Source organism: Saccostrea echinata, unplaced genomic scaffold (genome assembly GCF_033153115.1).
Source record: "Saccostrea echinata isolate AGI-Se365-2 ecotype Australia unplaced genomic scaffold, CSIRO_AGI_Sech_v1 ptg000016l, whole genome shotgun sequence".
Taxonomy (NCBI): Eukaryota; Metazoa; Mollusca; class Bivalvia; order Ostreida; family Ostreidae; genus Saccostrea; species Saccostrea echinata.
Window position 1 is genome coordinate 22,295,840 of NW_026889765.1, and position 23,086 is coordinate 22,318,925.

Genomic DNA, 23,086 nt, shown 5'->3' on the forward strand with positions numbered 1-23,086 from the left:
CTACTCAATACAAATGAAAATAATGGATAAAAAAGAACCCCAACAATTCTGCAAGCATTTTCCATCTGAAATTCTTATTCAAATGTTAAAAATGGAATGAAAAAGCTTAATTGAAATCTCATTTTTGTTCTTTACATAAAAGGTTCTCTTTTAGCGTTGAAAAGTTTCAAGACTTAAAAATTAGACGCTTTTTATCGCCAATTCCATCCAGATCTAAGTCTCCAAATCGATCTTTGACTCTTCGTTTAATATTTTGGCAACAACATCCAAGGAAAGCATTTCCTCCAGCGCATGCGCCACCTGCCACAGCAAATATCCAGTACCATTCTTGTCTGTTGTATTTGTAAGCAAATATTGTTACTCCAACTCCGGTACATCCAACTAAAGGATAAAAATTGTCAAAGAGATAAGACACTCTGAATGAAATTGGTGATCAAAAATACATTCTTGCATATAACTTAGGTTTAGATTTCGTGATTTAAAATCTATAATAGCAACAACAAAAAAGATTGAATTTAAAAGATTTTTTGGTAAGTAAATCAATTTTTAACTGAATTTAATTCAGTTCATCATTGAGAGAATGAGCGCAAGTAGTTCATATAAAATCGTTTCCGTAGGGGCTTACATGAGATGAAGTGAAGTAACACTTCAATATGATAACATTTCAAATGGCAATATCCCTTGGATTCTACAGCAACGAAGATCGTGAAAAGGGTCCAACACCACAACAGAGATTCAACGCTGGTTGAAATAACCATGCAACTGAATGCAATTTTTATCGAACAATCTGGAAAAAAAAAGTTTTTCTACCATTTTTTTTAATAAGAGGCAAACAACTTAAGATCTTTTAAGTCAAATAATGTAAAAGTATTCGACGTTTGAAATGATATTATAATTATGGAAAGGCAACGGTGAAAAACACTGAAATCTTTATTTTCCGAAACTGTATTGCAAACATTGATGCAGAATTTCTGAAAAATTTGAAATCAGTATGTGTATATTGTAGATTATTTTCAAAATTGATACACAATAAACAATAATCTTTGTTATCAAGTCGCAACGAAGTTGGAGGAGAAATATTTACAAGTAACCCGCTTGTGAGCATGTGGGTGAGTGCTTGCGTGACGGAAATAATAATTAACATCGGCATCAATGTGCTCTTTTAATGTGCTCTTTTGTGAGAGGAAGCTACGCTTTGCGATGCAATTGTTACGAGATATATTGCTTTCAGATAAATATTCTAACCAGATCAAGTTGCTTATTCGTTCAAGTAAAATCAATTAAAAATGCTATACTTACCTGTTTCTTTGTTGTCAAAAGCTTTAGGAAACTTTGTAGAAAAAGCTATCAAAGAGGGAACTAACAAAAACACGCTGATTTGAGAAAGCATGGCGCCAACTACAGTCCTAAAGAGGAAGAAGCGCGAAGACACCTCGTCCATCATGGTTCACCTGAGAAACAAAGTCACAAAGGAAAACTACAGTATAATTATCACATGTACAGATTTGTAGTTGTAAAATCATGTTTTAGAATACATTCCTCTAATTTAATAAGATTGTGTAGAAAAAAGTCTTACCTGAGTCTTGTTTAATCTGTTATGATACAACCAGTTTCATAAATTTTTAACTTCTCATGAGTGTTATGTTAAAAAAATATCTACTACCGTGCTTGCTTCTCTATGAAATAGATAGTAAACATTTTACTTGTATTTTCCGGAACATCAAAACAAGATTTGTTTCCGTTTAAATTTCTACTGGCAATGTTTTTGTACTTTCACATATTAACATATGCATTCAAGAGTTTGAACGAAGTGTAACTTTACAAGATAGTCTTAAATAGATTTGTGCATGTGTGGACTTTTGGCACAATTTTATCCAATTGTGCATCAGTTTGTACAATGACTACATGTTATACTGTATATTGAACAAATGATACATATTTCAGCTTCAGTTCATCTAATATCGATCACATATATTTTAATTTTATTGCAATTATGTAATCAATATTTACAGACCGATTTTTTTTTCAAACATCATATTTTTCAATTAAAGTAAATAACTGGCAGTTAAATTATTCTGTTTTTTTAGTTTCTTGGTTTTACAACTCACATTGTTTCGAAAAAAAAAAAAAAAATATAAGCATGATGTGACTTAAAGACCGTTCATGATACTATGGTCTTAGACATGTTTCAAGAAGTGTTTTCTGTTTACAATATGAGAACCAAAAAAGATAAATAACTAAATACATGTTAGAATTGCACAGTTATTCTATGTACATGTAACAAATTCCGTCGCATTTCTTTTTTCCCATTTCTTCTTCAAAAGTTCTGCATTTGTATTCCAACATCACTTTCTTTCAGGGATATCAACCCTGTATTTTCCTCTCCAATCATTTTCTTAATACCCAACAAATTTTCATTCCCTGTTTTAATTTCCTTTTCTTTAATGAAATGTCCTTGCTCTTGTTTTCCCCAACTCATATTCTCAGTCGCTCCTTGTATATTCCCTATCATTTTCATCAGTCTAGAATCCGCCATATCCTCTCTTCGTAATCTTCGATACTCTCTCTGAAATATGCAGGCAACAAAGCAGTTGACCATGGAAAGGAAGGCGGCTATGGTACACATGTTCCAGTACCAAATATTAGGATTCAGTTTAACGGCATACACAGTAACCCCAACGAAAAGAAACATACCTAAAAACAAATTGGTACATTTATTTATTTATTTTTTTTTGTGGACATAAAAAAATTCCAATATCATGTTTTTACAGAGGTTTTACATTTCCTTTTAAGAAATATGAGCACATTTATTTCATTTTGAAAATTTTAATTTAGACAAATTGACGGAAAGTCTAATTTGTTATTCCGAGAGCAAAACAGCAGCTTTGTATTTTACATATATGCTCTATTGCAATTTGAATTACTTTTTACATGCAATTCTCAACTAAATAAAAAGGTTAAAGCTAATTCTTAGCAAAGTTATTTTGGTAGTAAAAGTTGGAAAAGTTAATTTTGCATCTTACGAAAATGCAATTTTTCAAAGATATTACTTTAATTTTATCTTTCAAAGTTTCATGAAAATAATACCGACCATATTTTATGACAAAATAATTGGGTTGAACACATAACATCATACCTCATGATGATTTGTAAAAAAGAAAAAGAAGACAAAAAAATATTATCAAAAGTTCAGATACTGATTTGATATCAAATTATATAGCAAATAAAATGAAGTATCCTCAAAAAAGCGTATTTAAAAAAAAAATCTTTATTGTACAATTAAATGTATCCCTGTGTTAAAATTTGTTTAAGCTTTTCTGACCTCATATTTGTAAGACAATGAGATTTGTTTTGTCAGAATAAAAAGCTTGCTTATACTTACACGACGTAAAATGCAACAGAACAACTAAATGGTAGCAATTTATTCGACATCTTCCCTTGCAAAGAAAGGCAAACCCAAAACAAGAGGATTTCAAGAAGATGAGGAACACTTCCAAACAAGCCGCAAGGCAGAACAAGGCAAAACTTCCTTTAAGCGAACAGGCTGAAACAAAAGAGTATGGGACATATACACAAAACAAGAATAACTTAAGTATTGTTTAACCCCGTGATGTACACTTACATGTTTCTAGATCGTCAAAAATTGTTGGATTGTCGAGATACATAAAAACTATAATAGGCGCTGCAGTTCCTATCGTGAAAACAGAGGTTACGATTCCAAATATCTCGCGAAAATAGAAAAAGCCCGTTTTTCCCTCCATATATTAGTGTATGTTATAAACAGACAAGTTATGTTTCCTTTGAAGCCATGCGTGTGTTTAACTTTATCATTTCCGGAAATGTACATCATGTACATGTTTATGCTAGTTTTGTTTGTCATGCATATTTTATCAGAAACGTTTATGTTTATTAATCAGTTTCCGAGTGTTTTATACTTATTATTGAAGAAGCTTAAACTTCTCTTTGTTATAAGCTATAGTATTTGTTCATGGACTATTTAATTTACTTTAATACTTAACAATGATACATTTATTTGGTAGCATACATGTTCTAGAAAATTATACAGCGTTATAGGTAATAATATCCCTTAAATTCAGTAATTTCGTGGAATACACTTTAAAGCACTTTTTAATTGTATTAATCTTCTGTAAAAATAATATGTTGAAAGCCTACATTGTTCAGTATATTCTAATTTTCATCTGTCACTGGTAAAATATTGAAGGTTTGATTATTACAACTTATACATGTTTTATTGGAATTTGAAGAAAAAAAGAAAAAGAAAAAAAAAATGTTAGAGTATCAAGTTTACAGTTATTGCAAGCAAACTTTTCTATTTAATTCTGAAAAAAAAACTTTATGAAAAATATAACCTGCAATTAAGAAGAGAGCACCGATAGAGCACATGCTTCCAGTGCACCGTAGAAATCTATGTGCATTGACAAGAATTGTGAAAATGATAACTCTATTTTCATATACATGTAGTACAACTTATTCTTATATGAAAATCTCAGAAACAAATAAAATTAAGAAATGAGTAAAAATTCTTCATCTTTTTCTGTATTGAATGTTCTTCAATAATTAACAATTCTTCCTTGCTTACCCAAAGGCATAATTTTCTGGAAAAGATACCTCGATCTCTTTACGACGTGAAGAGGTCAATTATGTTCAAGTGTTTGTCATTCAGTTGGCATACAGATGTATAACCATATGAATAATAACATTTTTATTATCTGGATGAAAATTAATTCTTTACCTGTTCTTTTTCAACCTATTTGTTCTTTTCCGAATGATTTTTTTTCAATTATCAGCAAGTGCAGATATGCAATGTTAATCTTGAAAAAAATAAATGGCTTGAAAAAAATAACAATAGAAAACATTTTTAACCACGAAGCGCATAAAAGAGAAACATACTTTAATTTCCACTCCCAGAGATTACGATTTGTTCATTAAAGATCGTGTGGTATAGATTAAAATTAAATGGGGTCATGGCATTTTGTTGCAGAAAATACATCGGGGATACAATTTTCGTTTTTTATTTACATCATCTTTTTAAAGTAAATCCCACTGTGTCTTAAGCGCAGTAACTCTTTTTGGGGTGTATTATGAGATATGAATATTTTTTGACAACGGTTAAACACACAGAAAAAAATCAATGACTTCATATCCATTCAGCAGACACTTCTCTCTGTAATTTAAGTTAACCACAAAGTGTACATACAAGTATTATACCATGGGGACTTTTTTATTCAAGAAAAAGTCCCTTTGATTATTTGATTTGCTGCAAATTTCTTCATATAAGGTGTTTTTTTTTTTGTTTTTTTTTTTTTTTTTGTTTTGTTTTTTTTTTTTTTTTGGTCAAATAGCGATAAGGTGATAATATTACAAAAAAAAAAAAGCTTTAGATTTCCATAGAAATATAGGTATCGTAGTCTATGTTCATGTTATAGATTGCTTGTGAAGTGTGGAAAAGAAGTGATTATCAAGTATATATCATATATATACTTATTTGTCTCAGCAGAATAAAAAATATCATAATTATAGAGCATAAGTCAAGCTTAAAAATGTATTTATAATTTCTGGTTAAAGAAAATGAATATAAATTCCAGATTCTTAAATTTCGAGCCAAACCACTGTTGATACAAATAAAAAAAAAATAAATTAAAAAAAAACCCCACTTTTTTTAACTTCTGAATAAAAAAAAATCCGTTTACCAAAAAGAAAACGGGGGCAAAACTGAATTTTTTATTCTTTAGGACCAAACTCTTTGCATAAAACCTCAAAATGCTTTGTCTGAAAAAAAAAGACAAAAACAGAAGCTATTCTAAAGGAATGTTCACATATTAACGTGACTTTCCGGGATGGTTATGATGCCTTATCAATTTTCGTGACGTGTGCAGAATGGACTGTCCAGAGAAGGTCATTGTATGAGGTATATAAAACCATAGGAGATGACGACCTCTATCTTTTGATCGAGGTTACACTGAAAGGTACAATTATCTTCTAAATGTAATATCATTCATTCAGTAGGAGTATTGTTTCTGTAATTTTATATTTCAGTGCTAACAGAATTGTCTTTTTGTTAGAATTCCATACGAGTCTTAAAGGTTCGATTTAGATATTTTTCATGCTTGGATTTTTGAAGGGAAATGATTTATTGAACGAACTATTAATTTCTTTAAGTCTATTTAAGAAAGACAATTAAGCATAGACTTATCCTTTTTGGAGTACAGGCTATTTTTTTCCACCTGAAATATATTCTTTTGTAAACCCATCGACGTGTTCTGTATCTATTCTAGATCATAAGCTGAGGGGCATTTCCTTTGCATTGAAAGAAGAATTTTTTTAAAATCTTATTTTCAGAAACCATGGATACTTTAAATTTGTTTTGCTTTGTAATAATTAGTTTTTCACTAATTACAATTATCAGTTTTGTTTTATATTTTAGTTTAATCAGAAAATATCAAACCAAAGGAGAAAATGGTTTTCACTTTTTAAGTGTAGAAAAACCTGATTTAATTACACCAGTGCATGTAAAACACTAAACAAGATTAAACTCATATAAAAACTTCAAAGATCCTCAGTATGATCTACAAGAAGCATAATTTTTTTATAGCCCAAAATAATTTGTTTTATCGAAAATGTAATGTATTACTATCAGTTTAGATATACTACCAATCTAAAATTACAGAATAAGAATGTCTCATTTCTCAGATAAAGTCGAAAATGTTTTAAAAATGATTTTGTAAGTATTTTTATTTTTTATGAATATGATAAAGTAGCATAAAAAAAGAGGATATTGCAAAGTTTTGCTTGTGCTTGAAAATAAAAATGTCTGAAATTCCGACTGCCCCCCCCCCCCCCCAAAAAAATACAAAATACTTTCATAAGACTGAAAACGTGAGCATATAGCGTATGTAAAGGGGCTTCTGATTTTTTTTTTTTTACCCGAAACTCTGTCATAATTTTAAAGAAAAACTTCCCATATTTTTGGAATAATTTTGGTTTTTAAGCGCAAATGTGATCAAATTTTACTATATAGTCATTAAAAGTAGCTGAAACTAACCATCATATGTAAACTGTATAATAACAGAACGACAAACATTGCCGTCCCTAAATCAAGGATAACGTCCCGCCTAAAATACCCTTTATGTGTATATTTAGCATTTAAAAAAAAATGTATATTAGTTCAGCCTCCATTCAGTGTAAATCATGTCTGTTTCATGTCGCTGTTTCTTTCAAAAAAGTCCACAAATAAAATATAGTTTTTCCTTTGAATCTAATGTCTACTACATTTTTTTTTCTAAAGCAAAATCTGCAATGAAAAAGACTTGTGCTACGTAAAACTAACATTGACCTCGGTCTAGATATAAAGTTTCATTAAAAATTTGTTTGATTAGCTTCTTAGGGACTGTCTAAAATAGTACGTTTGCTGATTACATGTGTATTATAATTTAAAAAGCTATCTCAAAATGAAAAAAAAAATGGACAGCATTTCCTTATTTTTATCGAATATTACAAAAAAGAATTCAAAGAGAAAACAGAAAAAAAAATATTTGCCTCTTTCTAACTATTACTTTTTCAAAAGCATATACATATCTTATTAATCGTTTTAAAATTTGATTTTAATTACTTCCTTCTAAAGAACCTCACTTTTTGAGAATACCATGCATTTAAACACACGTATATAAAAATGAAAATAAATAAATAAAAGAACTTTACAAATTATTTTTTTTTTCACTCTGAAGATTTCAAAATTATGTTAATTTTTAAATTGAATTTTAGTTTTAGAAATACCATAGGCCTATTTCACAAAACTGCCAAAAGTACGCATTGAAAGCCTTAACAGTTGTATAAAGGTTTGATTTTTCAGGATAAAATGCATGTAAAAAGCGAGTGCATCCTATGTTCTTTTTACTCTTAATGGCAGTTATATACATGTAACAGAACATTGAAAATAACTAAGTGAGGGAAACTTAATCTAGAATTTACTACGCATTTTTTTACTCGTTAATTCTCCAGTTTAAAAAAAAAATAAAGGAAATAAAAGAAACTACGGTTATATTGTTCTGCCACCTGACTCAAAGTAAATTTTTAAAACTAAACATATTTGAATGTGTTTTTTTTTTCATATTTATATGGATACTTACATGTATGTGAATTTTATAACATGTGTTATTTGGGGAAACAAAGAGAGTTATCTCTATAATTTTGTTAAAAATTGCGTTTTCACTAAATAAATCAACAGAAAACTGAAAATATTTTAAAAATATCTAACCCCTCCCCCGTTAAAAAGATTCCTTTTCACAATTTTTTTTTTGAATTGTTAATTCATAAATCCATACTAAAGCCTTTATTTTATTACAGTTTCAAATGAGACTGAAATTTTATCAATTTTATATGTTGAATTTTACATAAGCTAAGTATACGAAAAAGATTAAAGGGTCATATATCAATGTCCATGAATATTTGAAAATCTGGTGATGTCTTAAAGCCCCATTTCGATAGATTAAATTTTCAACACCCTCATAAAATGAGTCGCAAATAAGAGAAATTAACTTTAACTTAATTACTGATTTTTTAAATTATGAATAAGTTACTTATGAACTCGTCTTTGCATTTAAGCAACTTTAAATGGTCAAATTGCCATTTATAATGAATTAAATATGTGTAAAATGTTGATGGGAATCGAGAATTAGCTTGCGTTTATCTTTACGAGATGTTACTGTGTAGATTACTTCATATACTTTCCTGTGTTATTCCTTAAGCCAATTTAATCTTTAAATTTTAAATAAATATGAACGAACAATTTCAATCGGTCACATAATATGAAGTGCTGAATATTTCGATGTCTTCAAATGTGTGAGGGAGTATTTGGAGTGCATATAACCTTTAACTCTGTACATTAAATCTTTTGGTGATGTTTAAATGTCAACATTAAATTAAAAAAAAAAAAAAAAACAATACATCCCTATCATAGAGGAACGACGCATTAGAATTCATTGATACTAGAATATCCGAAAGTTAAGGTAGCATTCCCTCTCCCTGATTATGAAAACCAACGTCTGTTTATTTCCCAACTGTGATATTTGATTTCCTTGATAAGAATAACAGTACTTAATCAAACATCACGCTCGGCACAGATAGGACGATTTCGTGTTGTGTACTGTATAAACTCGTTTTTGTTTTAATCAGGCCAGCAAGATGTATATTGTAAAAATATAATATGATGCCAAGAATACTGATAATGTAATTTTTAGATTATTAAATATATATTTATTGTCAAAATGTAATATTACACTTTGGAAACTGATAATGTAATTCTCCTGCAGATTAATGGATACATGTTTATTTTCAAAATATAATACCGGTATTACACTTAGGAAACAGATAATGTAGTTTTCAGATTATTTAATGCTATATATGAATCAGACATATTGGACATGCCTCATAAAATCGACGCCAAGAATCAAATGGTGGAGAAAAGAAAAATCTTACAGTAATTTGAAAATCATTTATTTAGATATAAATTGCTCTTGTTAATTTCAGGAAACAATGAAATTCCTGTGTATCTTTCTGCTTCCAGCAGTCTTTGCAGCTGGTAGGTCTTTTTTTTTTTTGCTGACTCACTCAAAAAATATTCTGGAATTTGTAAATTGAAAAATGAAATATAATACATAACTAATAAGTATCATTTGATTTTTTTCTTTTGCAGTTCCTAATAGGAGAATGCTGTTTGACAGTGAGTCAATTTCAAGTGTCCGAGACAAGGATGACTCGCGACCAAATTATCAAGAAACAAATAATTGAGATAGCAGAAATAACTTTCAGAACTATTTTCCCAGTAAAACAACTTGTAGGAACATACATCGCTATAGGTTTAGAAAGTTTTCTTGTCAAATCAACTCTGAAACGCCAACAGTAATATTCACAACTTGGAAAGTTCAACTATTGTTAAATGAATTTCTTTTATAGCATGTATTTAATATCTCTATAGTGAAGTTGGTTGAAGAAGAATTTTGCGTTGTTTCTTTTAATTAGTTTCTTTGTAATCTAAATATATCTATAAAATGAAAAAAGCGGTTTACTAAACAGACACCAATGAAAGGTCTCCATCATTTAGTTCTTTCACGTACATGTAAATGAGAGAAATTAATTGAAAATTTATCATAAATTTGTTTTTCGCACATGTTCTGCATGTTGAAAATATTTTCCAATTTATCAAAAAATTAAAGAATAAATTTGTTTTAGAAACAATATTTTCTAATCGAATTGTGAGTTTCTGCTGTCATACTCAAAGAAATGAAAAAAAAAAATACATGGAGTGGTTGATTGATAGACAGTACAACCATAGAAGTAACCAAAATTAAAAAAAAAAAGGAAAAGTCAAATAAAAAGATTTGTAATTCAATATTTTATTTACTGAAAAATTTATTGTGTTTTTGGGAATCAAAGTAATTTTGTCTTTCAGCATTTCTAAATGGTCAAGAGGCAACACATCTTATTGACCAACTTGTGGCCACATTATCATCTGATGATAGCGAGGCAAAATGTGAGCAGGAATGTCATACACTTATTGCAGACCAGAACTCACTTTTCCAGCATCTCTGCCCATTCATGTGCCACTCGTAAGTGTGTTACAGTTTAGCTTATTTATAGGGGTAATGATATAACTTATGATATAATAGACGAATATCACATTCGTAAGAGTTATCTCCCTTTGTCGACGTAACGCTCATTTTTCTCTCTATATCCTTTATAACTGTAATTATTTTCAACCTTAAACCGCTATCGGACAATTTGGATCAGTTCCCGTATTGTCATAGTATTGAGAAACATAAAAACAAAAACATATTCATATAGATTTCATTTGTAAGACATTGCCCCATAAAGTTGGTATTGGTATAAAAGAAAAACTGTGCATACGCCAGTTGACCCTAGATTGACAGCGCAAAGGGAAATAACTTTTTAAAATGTGAAAGTGGTCCATTAAGACAGGAGATATATTTAAAATTAGATCTCATTTTAGATCAAACGTAAACATATAGTTCCTTTTTTACACTGATGTCAGAAAAGTACTTGATCGCCTCATATACAATGTAAGACATAAGAATCCACACATTATATTCTTTTTCATCCAATATCAGAATATGCTTATCCCTGGTTCCCCACAATTTCTCGGACAATTAATGTACGATAGCATACGTTATTTTCATTTTTTTTTTCATTTCGTTATATCCCAGTGAACTTAAAATTAAAGAAACTGCAGAGTCTTCCACATCTGTTTTATGTTTGAATGTTTGACGACTTAAGGTGAAAATAATCGACAAATTACTAAACTGTATGACAAAACAGGTTGAATTCAGCTTTTCAATCGTCAACTTCCCTTATTTATGTATTAATATTCCAACATCATCTGCATATCTTGTCTTCCAACTGATTCAATAAGCAAGAACATGCTCTGAGCACGATCAATTTTCAAACTGAGGCAAGCTGCTGACAAAAATTTGATGATACAAGGATTTCAACAACACCGTGTAAAGCAAGATACCAAAGGATGTTATTTACTATATAATCCTATTGGAAATCACGTTCTGCCGATATTTCATTTTTTTTTTGTCTTTACCTACCATAATCAATACTTAAAACAATTGACAAAGAGTTTAAAATCAGGAAAAAAAAATTGATAATTATGGTTAATTTGTTGTATATTACGTAGGGATAAAAAAAAACAGATGAAGGAGAAACGTGTCGTCAGACCTTAATGCAATGTGTTCTAATAGGAGATAGATGCCTGAAAGGGCGTATGGTTTGATTTAAAAAAAAAAGTTTCTTTTTCCATTCAAATAAAGCAAGTAAATCAGAAATCATCTGATTGATTGTCAGCCTCTGGACTAAAACAACCACATTCTCTTTATTTCCATTGAAATTAATGGCCATATTTGATTTAATATTAAAATATTTACTATTTTCTAACATAGAGCCCAACAGGCTTTGTCTGGACTTCATCACACAGACCCAGCTGCTGGTGCCCCAGCAAAACGAATGCTGTTTGATAGTAAGTGTACTAAAACACAAAACAACATGTTTAATCTGTTCAATATTTTGCACTTATTGTACATAGAATATTACAGCGAAGGAGGGCGCTTCTTTATTATACATGGGAATCATTAGCACGGGTCCTAAACTATTTTATGATATTGTGATTAAATACTAAAAGGATAAAACTTTGTTAGTAATAAATGTTAAATATGGAATTGTGGGATTGATTGATTGATTGTATGTTGTTTAACGTCCCTCTCGAGAATTGTTCACTCATATGGAGACGCCACCACTTGCCGGTGAGAGCTGCAAATTTTGTCCTATACTCGGCACTTACGGCCATTGAGCAGTGAGGGATCTTTTTCGTGCCAGCACCTACTGCGACACGGGACCTCGGTTTATACGGTCTCATCCGAAGGACCGGTCTCCATGTCCCACAGTGGGATTCGAATCCGCGACGTAAGGATCAACTCCTTGCTTCGAGACTCAAGAGCAGACGCTCTAACCACTGCGCCACGCGGGCGATTGGAATTGTGGGAAAACTCATACAATTCTGTTTATTTTGCAGCATTCCTGAACAGTCAGGAGGCTACTCGTATAATCGATCAGCTTGTAGAAACCTTAGCTACTGATGACAACGAGGTTAAATGTGAACAAGAATGCCACGTTCTGATCGCTAGTCAGACCTCACTTGTCCAACATCTTTGTCCTTTCCTATGTCATTCGTAAGTTCTGTAAACTTTTAAGAGAGTCTAGAATTATGGTTTTGAAATCTAATATAGTACTAGCATAATGCAATCAACAAACAAACAGCTCTATAATAATGTTTCCTTGCAGAGCTGTTAATGCCTTGAATCATCTCCACAGCCCCCAGGCTGCTTCAACATCCCCAGCAAAGCGAATGCTCCTAGACAGTAAGAATTGTTTAAACTATTTACTAAGAAAAGAATATGAGTTTTCAAAGTGCACAGTATAGTTCAAAAGATGAACTATACTCGTATTTCCTCTGATTTAATAGTTTTCTTCTATGCTGATGCTGCAATGTATAGGAGTTTTGAATTCAATTATGTTTGTTGAATTTTTTAATAATCTCGTATGCTAAAAGACCTTGTATTATAAAGAAATTATAGTCGCCGTTGATAAAAGACACAACCATAAAAGTGTGTTATATTTGCAGCCTTCTTGAACACTGGCGAGACAGGCAAACTTATTGATCAGCTAGTGGCTACCCTTAGCTCAGATGAAACCGAGGTTCAGTGTGAGAAAGAATGTCACGTGCTGATCAGAGACTCAACTTCCGTCTTTCAGCACATGTGTCCATTCCTGTGCCACTCGTAAGTATATCAAATATATAAGAAAATGTTCTTAGGACATCTTGCATATCCTTATGATAAAATTTTTTTAATGGTTTAATGTGTGTTTTTTCCTCCATGACAATAATCCTAAAATCAAATAAAAACGTGATAAAATGTTTGTTCAAATGCATTCTCTGCAACTTTTCTTGTACACCATGTATTTTCGCTGTGCAATCAATGCAACTCTTCAAAAAGTACATTGTATTCTGAGGAGTATTAGCTATCGTAAACAAATTAAGATATACATTCATAGTTTTCATTTATTGAACAACTTTAATTTTTTTAGTTATAAGAATTTAAGCATATTCGCTATTTACCATCAAAACAAAATATATTTTCCATATACGCATTGCATAAAATACCTGTCTGATAACTGCTACAGTGCGGAAAATTTATGCATTTATTATGAAATTTTACTTTAGAATTAATTTATATTTTTATATTATAAATTAAAACTCAAAACATATAAATTGATTTTCATTTCTAAATTTTCAGCCTGCACCCCCCCCCCACCCCCCTTCAAAATAAAGTATAAGATGTTTTTCTTATATAAGTAAAATCTTTCATAAAAAGATAAATGTGAATATACATTAAATGCTAATTATCTTCGGTGAAAACTATCGAATTCCCGTTCATTATGAACTCTTGGCTTTGATTAAATGTAATACCCAATACATCGGGAATGCGATATCAATCGTAATTTGAAAAAAAGATAACATTACATTCGTGCCAAGGATCCTTCTGAATGTCCATCAACAAAATTTATATATATATATATATATATATATATATATATATATATATATATATATATATATATATATATATATATATATATATATATATATATATATATATATATATATATATAATTAGTCTTAAAAAAATATGTATTCAAAACCTCTTTTTTTCATTACAGTGCTCAGGCTATCGTCGCTAACATCCACCATTCAGGGGCTTCAGCTCCAGTCAAGCGTGTTTTGCTCGGAAGTAAGTTTTTAAATTCCATGCATATGATTCCATCCAGTTATGTGAATTTAATTTAAGAGTGACTTATTTGACATATGCCTAGTGCAGAATCATAATGGTGATAAAATAAAGCAAATACTAAGCAGCATTTGATATAAATGACAGCAGAGTCTTCTGGTATATGTATTATTTTTCACATTTCAGGCCTCTAAGTGCCCTCTGAAATTAAGGCGCCAGCTGGCTCCTTTTCAAAAAAAATTAGTCGCCAATGCAAATTTTTAGTCGCCAGGCCATTTTTCTAAGGCGCCAACTTTAAAAGTTAATAGAATGTAGAGACCTAAAACATGCCTAAGAAAACACGACATGTCCATTGCTAAAAATAATTTCCTCTTCTTTTAAATTTCTTTTCGCTTTTTTAGAAAAAATGTTAAAAATGTCCGGAATTCGACGATCGCCTAGTCAATTTAAAATGGTCGCCAATTTGGCGACTTATGGAAAAATTTTAGTCGCCAATCAAAAATTTAAGGCGCCATGGCGACTAAATTAGTCGCCAATTAGAGCCCTGCATTTGATAAGGAATTTCATCTTTGAAAGGCTTAGCTTGAAATATTTTAATGCACTTGCATGGATATTGTCCTGTAAAAAGACAAAGCTTTTATTAAAGTATATATAATTTCAACCTTTGAAAATGTTTCGACTAAATTAAGTTTTTGAAAATAATAAGATTAAATTAGTTATATTTTCTGCAAATTTTTGTCAGATTTTCTGAATACAGAAGAAACCTCCAAGATCATCGACCAGCTGGTTACAACTCTTGGATCAGATGACTCGGAATTAGCCTGTGAAAAGGAATGTCACGTGCTTATTACTGACTCTACTTCCGTTTTCCAGCATATGTGCCCTTTCCTGTGTCACTCGTAGGTCAACAAGTACAAGAATTTCTAAATTATTTTTTTCTTAACAACCCCCGTTTAATTTTTGCATTAGAATGTTTAATATTTTTGAATGGCATGACATTATAGATTATAGTTTATTGTGAGCCATTTTCATTTTTTTTTCTTTGTTTTAAAGAGCTCAGGCCATCGTCAACAACTTTCACCATGCACCTGCCACTGCTGGCACTGTACAGAAGAGATTTTTGGTCGACTGTAAGTGGTTTATTTTATTTATCAAATACTGAGTAAAAAATACAGTTTTTTTCATTCGCGATATGTCTGACGTCTCAGAAGCCGTCACAGGATGAAATCCTGATATTCCTTCAATTAAATGATTACTGAAAAGTCTAGAAAGGTGGCTGAATGGCAAAGCTCTGTTATTCAGTCACCTTCCAGTTAACTGAATATTAACTGAATATTAACTGAATATTGGATTCCATCAATGTTAATTATACACGACAGAAAAGGCATATTTTCATAACAGTGAATATGAAATTAATGATTAGAGATAAGATTTCAACGTTCTTTTCTTTTGTAAAGCTTTCTTGGCTAACCCTGAGGTCAATGTTTTGGTAACAAGTTTGGTGGCTGTTCTTGGATCAGACCCAACAGAACAGGCCTGTGAGAATGAATGTGTCACCATGATTCATGCTGACAATGTATTGCACCACCTTTGTCCATTTGTCTGTCATTCGTAAGTTTTATTAATTCTAGTAGATATGCAAATTTGTGAACATTTTTATTTTTTTTCTAAATATAAACACGTGTGCATTTACAGATTTCAGCAACTTGTATCAAAAGTTCACTTAACCCAGCCAGCTTCTAACCCATCCAAAAGGTTCCTTATCGATTGTAAGTCATTAAGCATAAGTTTATAAGAATATTCAAGAGTTGAATTCTCAAACGAAACAAAGGCTAATCAGTGTAGTATTTCACACATTTGGAAGTATGATTATGTGTACTTATCCTGTGCAGATCTTTCTAATAAACAAGCCGCACAATGTTTGTAGTACATGTATATGATTATTCCTCGTTGCCTGCTAGCTTAAATGCATAAAATTACTTTTTTTTTATTAAGATTGAAATGTGTTTTATTTTTCAAAGCTTTTCTTAACAACCCAGAAGTTAATGTTTTGGTTACCAGCCTAGTTTCCACTCTTGGATCGGATCCAACAGAACAAGCCTGTGAACAACAATGCGTAACAATGGTGCATGCCGATAATGTGCTACATCATTTGTGCCCATTTGTGTGTCATTCGTGAGTACAGTTAAACAAGTTCACATTTTCTCTTCAAAAAGGCATATAGTCTTTACGGTACTTTAATATTAAAGTATTTTCTCTTGCATGGTATTTTGAACATTCCTTGATTAAATCAACTAAGGATATCAGAAACTTTCTGTAGCTCCCCATGCGATTACCTGTATTGTTATTGTATTTACATCATTTTCAAGCATCTTTGCATCATACGAATAAGTGATTGCAATCTTTTAAATGAATTACTTACCTTAAGAAAAAAAAAATCCACGTTTGTATATACGAACTCGATTTCTGAAAACTATGAGAAAGGCACATATTCCTTTATTTGTGAATAGATCAAATATATTACATGTATATTGAATTTCTTTGATCATAGCCACAAATAAAAAAAAATTGCTTTTCTACAAATAAGATAACATGTTATTTAAAAAAAAAAATCAAACTTTATTGCATTCATTGAATTCCAATTTTACTTCAGCTTTCAGCAATTAGTACAGAAGGTCCACCTTTCCCCAGCAGCATCCAGCCCAGTACAGAAACGATTCCTTATTGACTGTAAGTTTTATTTAACAGTTCTGTTTTTAAAAACTTTACTTCTGTCCAGAATCAAATCAGACGACTACAAACACTTTGGCAATTTTTCGTATTTTAATTTCAATAATGTCTAGTTGAATATTGTAATTGTAAATCAAATATAAATCATGTCCAAAACCAAAGAACAAGATCAGAATAAAGGTAAATCTTTTTAAGGACAGATGATACAAAAAATGGATGCCTGGATTTGTATATATTTGTGGACCTAATTTGCTTGTAAATGATGCAAATAATAAATTTCTAAAATATTAAGAAATTGTAAACTTTCTATGATGTTCAAAACTCTACCTTTCTGCAACCATCCTTATTAATCTATATAACTTTTTTGTCACTTTATATATCATTATTATGAAACTTTTGATGAAAAAATTAAAAAAAATATGCTGTTAAACTTATTCATTTGACTTATATAAACATGACTTCAGTTGTTGTTTTCAAGATTTTTGATAAAAGTTTGTTTGTATCATCTGTCCTTAAGATAGAACTTTTTTGATAGCTCTTCTAAACAACCCAGAAGTCAGTGTGATTGTGAATTCCCTTGTCTCTACCCTGGGATCTGATCCCACTGAAGCAGCCTGTGAATCCCAGTGTACCAACATTGTCCACGCAGATAATGTCATGCACTTCCTATGTCCCCTTGTCTGTCACTCGTAAGTTTGTTCTCATATTCACTGTGCAAGAAATATCAATACTAAGCTTTCAATCTTAAAACAGAGAGTAAGAGATCAGAATGATATTTATTCTTACAATTCTTTCTGATACAATTTCCCTCAAAAACCTCCTATTCATAAAGACATTTCGCCAAATAAAAGACGAAGTTGTGTTTGGCTTCCCTGTTATTTTTGTGTGTGTGTGTGTTTTTGTTTTTTTGTTTTTTTTTTTTTTGTTTTTTTTTTTCATTTTGTTACTTTTTCATGTTCTGTTTTTTTAAGCAAATTAAAATGTTTTATTTTGTTCTTTAAATAAATGTGAGAAGGATTTTTCTATGGTACTCCTAGTATATCTAATCGAGAAATACAGTGTAGAAATGACAAGTTAAATTATTTTGTAAGATATGAATTGGTATCGAGAGTGTGCTTTACATTGTATTAAAGTTTGGGTAAAATCCTATTATTGTTGGTACAGTTTTCTTTGTTTTTGACATTACATTCTAGGTTATAAACATGTTTATTTCTATTCCTCAGGTTCCAGTCCTTGGTACAAAAGGTGCATATCAGTGCCCCATCAAATCCAGCACAATAAAATACCTGTTATGCAAAGCTATTTGTATATGTTTTATATGTTGTTTATAATAAATATTTTATGGGTACACTTTTTTTTTCAAATTTTTCTCTTCGAAGATTCTGTTGTGAACAATTGCAGGAAACCATGTATTTTGTCTTCAATGCCTTAAAATGCTGTAAAACATCGTTCGTTTAGCAGATATTACTGGTAAGTATCTACTGGTATATAAAGTATGCCTTTCTTATTTAAAATGATCCATGGTTTCATCCATTTTATCAAAAAGTATTCCCCCTAAATTATCGTTCACACATTATACATTGTTTAAAACCTTTAGCAGAACAAAGTAAAGTAACAAATTTACCTTATTTAAAGTCTCCCTCTTCTACGGAAGACCTTCTCTTTATTCTTAAGTTTCCTTTTTTTTCCCTTTTATTATTATTATTATTATTTTGCGCACGCAATTTCTGAAGAAGAAGAAGAAAAAAAAACAGCCTAATGGATTGCAAAATCACTTAAGCCCTAAATATTTTCCCTATTTTGTTGACCTTACTTCTCGTCCGGAAATATCGTCGATTTAATGGTTTTTGAAGAATCCACAGATTTTCTCATGAATGCTCTAGATAGAGACCTGACACTTTCAGGAATGGTAGAACTACATTGTCTGTGTTCACATGTGCGGAAAATATGTTATTTTTACCGAAACTGCCGACATTTCATTGTTTTCAACACTTTTTTCTAGAATATTTTTATACTTGTTTATATCCTATAAAACAATATAGAACAATGCTGTTTTTGTATGTATGTATGTTTGTTTTTATTTATTTATTTATTCATTTTTAATTTTATTTATTTATTTATTTATTTATTTTTGGTTTTTGTTTGTTTGTTTTTTTTTTTTTTTTTGGTTTTTTTTTTTTTTTTTTTTTTTTTTTTTTTTTTTTTCAAAATTACAAGATCTTTCATCTGATTTCAAATGAAAGGAGCTGGCCCCTAAAAGAGGAATATAGAGAGTCCGAAAGATTATACTCATTTTAAAATGAACTATAGAGAATTTGCAATTAATTATTGAAACAAAGTTAGTTAGAATAAAAAATGATAGCTGTTGAGAAAAGTATTTGATGACGTCACTTTCGGTAAAACCGGAAGTTGTCGGAAAATCTATATTATTTGGGGGTGACTTAAGTCACCAAAAGCATCCGGCCTCATTTTCTTGTCGATCAAAGTCACTTCCAGTCAGACGGAAAATAGTTACAAAAAGATTATTTGCGCAGGTATCGGCACAAAATTCAATAATTTAAGTCATTGGCGACGTCCGACTGTATTTTTCTTTGTTCGATGTCACTTCCAGTCATACCAAAAGTAATTACAAGCGGCTTTCTTTTACAATTAGCCCCTTGCAATTAAATGATTTAAGTTCCTGAAGACGTCCCACATCATTAAAAGTCGAGTGCTCTTCAGAACAGTGTTCTTTTGTACACACTCATTTGCAAATTCTTCTCCGAATTGCAGCATCGAGCTTTGCTCCCGTTCTTCTTCTTCTTATTTTAATAATTAAATTCAGTTAAAAGAAAAAATTCGAAAAGAATTCTCTACTTTCAATAAATGAAACTATTCAGATATCTTGCGTAAAACACTGCTTTTAGATTCAAGATTTACAGTATTGAATCTGAAGTTTAATTTTTTTTTTATGTTCTCTCTATTAAATATTATTGCGTGTCTTATCTCTAATTTTATTTCGATTTCTTCATGACATTCCTAAAAGGTGCCCTGAACTGTTTCGCCCTAAGTTGTCGATAAGAGTTGTTCAAGTCTAGTAAAATTATAGATAAGGATGCATTAAAATCAATAATTCTATTTTAAAAAAGATATGGAGTGGAATAAGTACAAACATGATCTTTTTAATACAAGTATATAATATGGTCTTCTTGTTTGGAAACTTCGGCAGTCCAAACCACTGTGTTGTCTTGTTCAATATATTTTTAAAAGGATTCTCGTGTCGCTTTTCATTGACTATGTCAAAATCAGTGTGTTATTTCCAAACACTGACATTGTTTTTGTAGAATGAAGTTTATATTTCAAAGTGACTACACAATGGTAATTGGACTTTTGTTTTATTAAACATTTCATGTCTCTTGTACTGAGAGATCGGGAGGAATCTCAATTACAATTGGTTTATACTAGGGTTAATACTAGGGTAAACTGTAAAACTTATTAATAGTAAACTGTAAGAAAACTAGCTCTCAATTAAACAATGAACGGAAATAACAGGAAGTGCGCTAATGATGTTGAGTAAAATAAAAATAATCAATGAATAAACAATATTGATACGGTCTTGTTATTGCGTATGTTCCTATCAACATGAAGTACGAAAAGATTTTTTTTCTGTAAATATAGAATACAGAAACCTTTTTAAATTCTTTTGTAGACTATTCAAAATATTTGTAAACTAATCAAAATCATCTTTAAATTCACAATATGCAATAACTCTTTATTTCACAATACACTTAAATATTGGAATTGTTTTATGATAAATATTTGCACATATATTCTTATCAATGCACGAAGTGAGTTGCCTGATATATCATCACGTATGGAAAGACCATGACCTCTCCCAACTACATAAGAATGCATATTGGACAGTATGAAAGGTTTGTTGTTCAGTCGTTGTTGGAGAACAAGGAGGTAAAGGATTTTCAATTCTCTATGAAGTTTTTACAGTGACAAAAACAGACAATTTAGGATATTTTTTTTTTCGAATTCTTATAGTGTTGTTTTCGTCACTTATCGCTGATTGAACAAGTCATTATAAAAGCACCAACTTTAATAAATTATGTAATTTGAATTCAAAACACTAATTTCAATAAAATTGTTATCAAAGAAAATTATAACGCAAAAAGGAATAAACTTTTTTTTTAATTTTATAACATTTAACGTTGTGATCAAGCCAATAAACATTTTTTGGATTAATTTTTTTTTTAAATATTATCATATAATAAAAGTTACGAGACATTGCAATTAACCCTATTGATTTTTATTTGGCATTGGATTTTTGCGTTGCAAAGAAGATATCAAATCAAATATATATTTTAAGCTTTTTGGAATGAAGTAGTAAAAAACGGATACTAATTGAAAAGAAATACTTCAGCATTGAATCATTTTTTTTTTTGGAAGGATGTAGTACCATTACTGCAACGGTGTATGCAAACAAATTGAAAACCATTGCAGTTATGAGACTGCATCTTTAAAAAAAAAAATAATGATTCAGTGCATATATTTACATTTCTAACTTCTTTCCTTGACTAGAAATGTAATTTATATTTCAAAATCCCCGTATTATCCTTCGAATTGGGAAAGTTACAATTAGTGGAAAAGCCATCGCAATAGCTTCTGTCAGTGTGAGCATGAATATTGATTTTGGCTGATGACTTTGCACTTGCATGGCGTTCAATGTTTCAAAATAAAATGCATACTTCAACCTTTTGATCCTTTGTTTATGGTGTTTTGAATGCCGTCGTTTTTCACAGGCCATATTAGCCAAATACGGAATGTAAATATATGAGCATATTTGTCACATTGCATTGGATCTCATTATTTTCTGTTTGGGAAGAGAAAAGGAATAGTAATCATAAACATAATGTTTTAACTTTTTTGAATTGCTGTCTTTCCATAAATATTATCTTGTTTCTTGAAAGTGTATTGATTAAATTCAATTACTCGATTATATAAATATGCAACAAAGATTTCTGCAGCAAACATATCAATGTTAATAAATGTTTCTCTTTAAAAAAATCAATGATAGAGAAGGGTATATTATGGTGGCATATTTCTGTCTCCCACTTGTCATATAATTATGTCGACTTGTCAGATCGTTTTGTTGTCATCACTGACAATATATCTTTGACAAGTCAACATAAAGATCTGACAATTCGATGTATTATCTGATAAGTCAACATAATTTTCTGACAATTCGACATAATATTCTACAAGTCAATATCAAAATCTGACAAGTCGACATTACATCTGACAAACCGACTTGTCAGAAAACCATGTCAGTGACTTTAACATGCTGTTAAAACAAGATAACAAGTTCATGGTTGTAACGATTTTTATGTGACAAGTCGACATAATTACCTGACAAGTGGTGGCAAAAATATGCAACATACTAGATGTTGTTCTGATATCCTGTCAATCAATTATGACTTCATAAAAGATATATATTCTGTATATTACTCAAATTTATATTCACCTACAGGGAAATAATTTTTCTTCTCATTATTTGGTTAATTTTGTGTTGATATTGATTCAAATTTTTATTCTAACTCAGAAAATAAAAATATCAATCTATATATCATATTGCTTTGCTAATTAAGTGATGTCATTTTTTCAATTTGTAAGTTCACCCTTTGATTTTCCTGTATGCATATAAAAAAAATGAATAGCTTGTTTCAATCTTTTATTGCAACAAAAATGTTTAATCTCTGAATTTCGCTTTAGGAACAATGAAGATTTTTATTCTTTTCATTTTGCCGGCTGTTTTCGGAGCACGTGGTATGTATGGTTGTCTAAGAATTGGATATGAGCTATTTTAAAATCATGCTGATATTTTGTTTTTATTTTAATTTATTTTGTTTTAGTTCCCCAAAAAAGACTTGTCTTTGACAGTGAGTATAACATTTGTACACAATTGTATGGCAATAATATTTAAAAAAAAA

General features: G+C 30.3%; 2 protein-coding genes, 1 long non-coding RNA gene and 1 pseudogene across 3 annotated transcripts; 2 read left to right on the forward strand and 2 right to left on the reverse strand.

Moving 5' to 3' along the window:
- Positions 1–166: 166 nt before the first annotated feature.
- LOC133188221 (uncharacterized) lies at positions 167–1,698 on the reverse strand (annotated as a pseudogene).
- A 619-nt stretch (positions 1,699–2,317) lies between these two features.
- Positions 2,318–3,761, reverse strand: LOC133188222 (uncharacterized). The gene is made up of 3 exons (XM_061323597.1): positions 3,623–3,761; positions 3,383–3,544; positions 2,318–2,694 (listed from the first exon to the last, which is right to left on the reverse strand). Exons 1-3 carry the CDS (start codon positions 3,759–3,761, stop codon positions 2,318–2,320), a joined length of 678 nt encoding a protein of 225 aa, XP_061179581.1.
- Positions 3,762–9,714: 5,953 nt separating this feature from the next.
- On the forward strand, positions 9,715–18,392 carry LOC133188223 (uncharacterized). Its single transcript, XM_061323598.1, has 13 exons — positions 9,715–9,739; positions 10,469–10,625; positions 11,979–12,055; positions 13,217–13,373; positions 14,314–14,384; positions 15,124–15,280; positions 15,435–15,511; positions 15,839–15,992; positions 16,077–16,150; positions 16,403–16,556; positions 17,035–17,111; positions 17,647–17,800; positions 18,335–18,392. The coding sequence occupies exons 1-13, from the start codon at positions 9,727–9,729 to the stop codon at positions 18,390–18,392; spliced, it is 1,380 nt and encodes a 459-aa protein (XP_061179582.1). The 5' UTR covers positions 9,715–9,726.
- Positions 18,393–21,017: 2,625 nt separating this feature from the next.
- Positions 21,018–23,036, forward strand: LOC133188552 (uncharacterized). Its single transcript, XR_009721308.1, has 3 exons — positions 21,018–21,056; positions 22,869–22,922; positions 23,009–23,036. It is a non-coding gene; the product is annotated as an uncharacterized LOC133188552 (long non-coding RNA).
- The last annotated feature ends 50 nt before the right edge of the window (positions 23,037–23,086 follow it).

Excerpts from the sequence above, each read along its gene's own strand:
- LOC133188223 (XM_061323598.1), top strand. Across the intron at positions 16,151-16,402 it reads CAAAAGGTTCCTTATCGATT|CTTTTCTTAACAACCCAGAA; the intron begins GTAAGTCATTAA and ends TATTTTTCAAAG. Across the intron at positions 17,112-17,646 it reads GAAACGATTCCTTATTGACT|CTCTTCTAAACAACCCAGAA; the intron begins GTAAGTTTTATT and ends CTTTTTTGATAG.
- LOC133188222 (XM_061323597.1), bottom strand. The coding sequence starts at position 3,761 with ATGGAGGGAAAAACGGGCTTTTTCTATTTTCGCGAGATATTTGGAATC. Across the intron at positions 3,545-3,622 it reads TTTTGACGATCTAGAAACAT|CCTGTTCGCTTAAAGGAAGT; the intron begins GTAAGTGTACAT and ends CTTTTGTTTCAG. Across the intron at positions 2,695-3,382 it reads TCTGTTGCATTTTACGTCGT|GTATGTTTCTTTTCGTTGGG; the intron begins GTAAGTATAAGC and ends ATTTGTTTTTAG.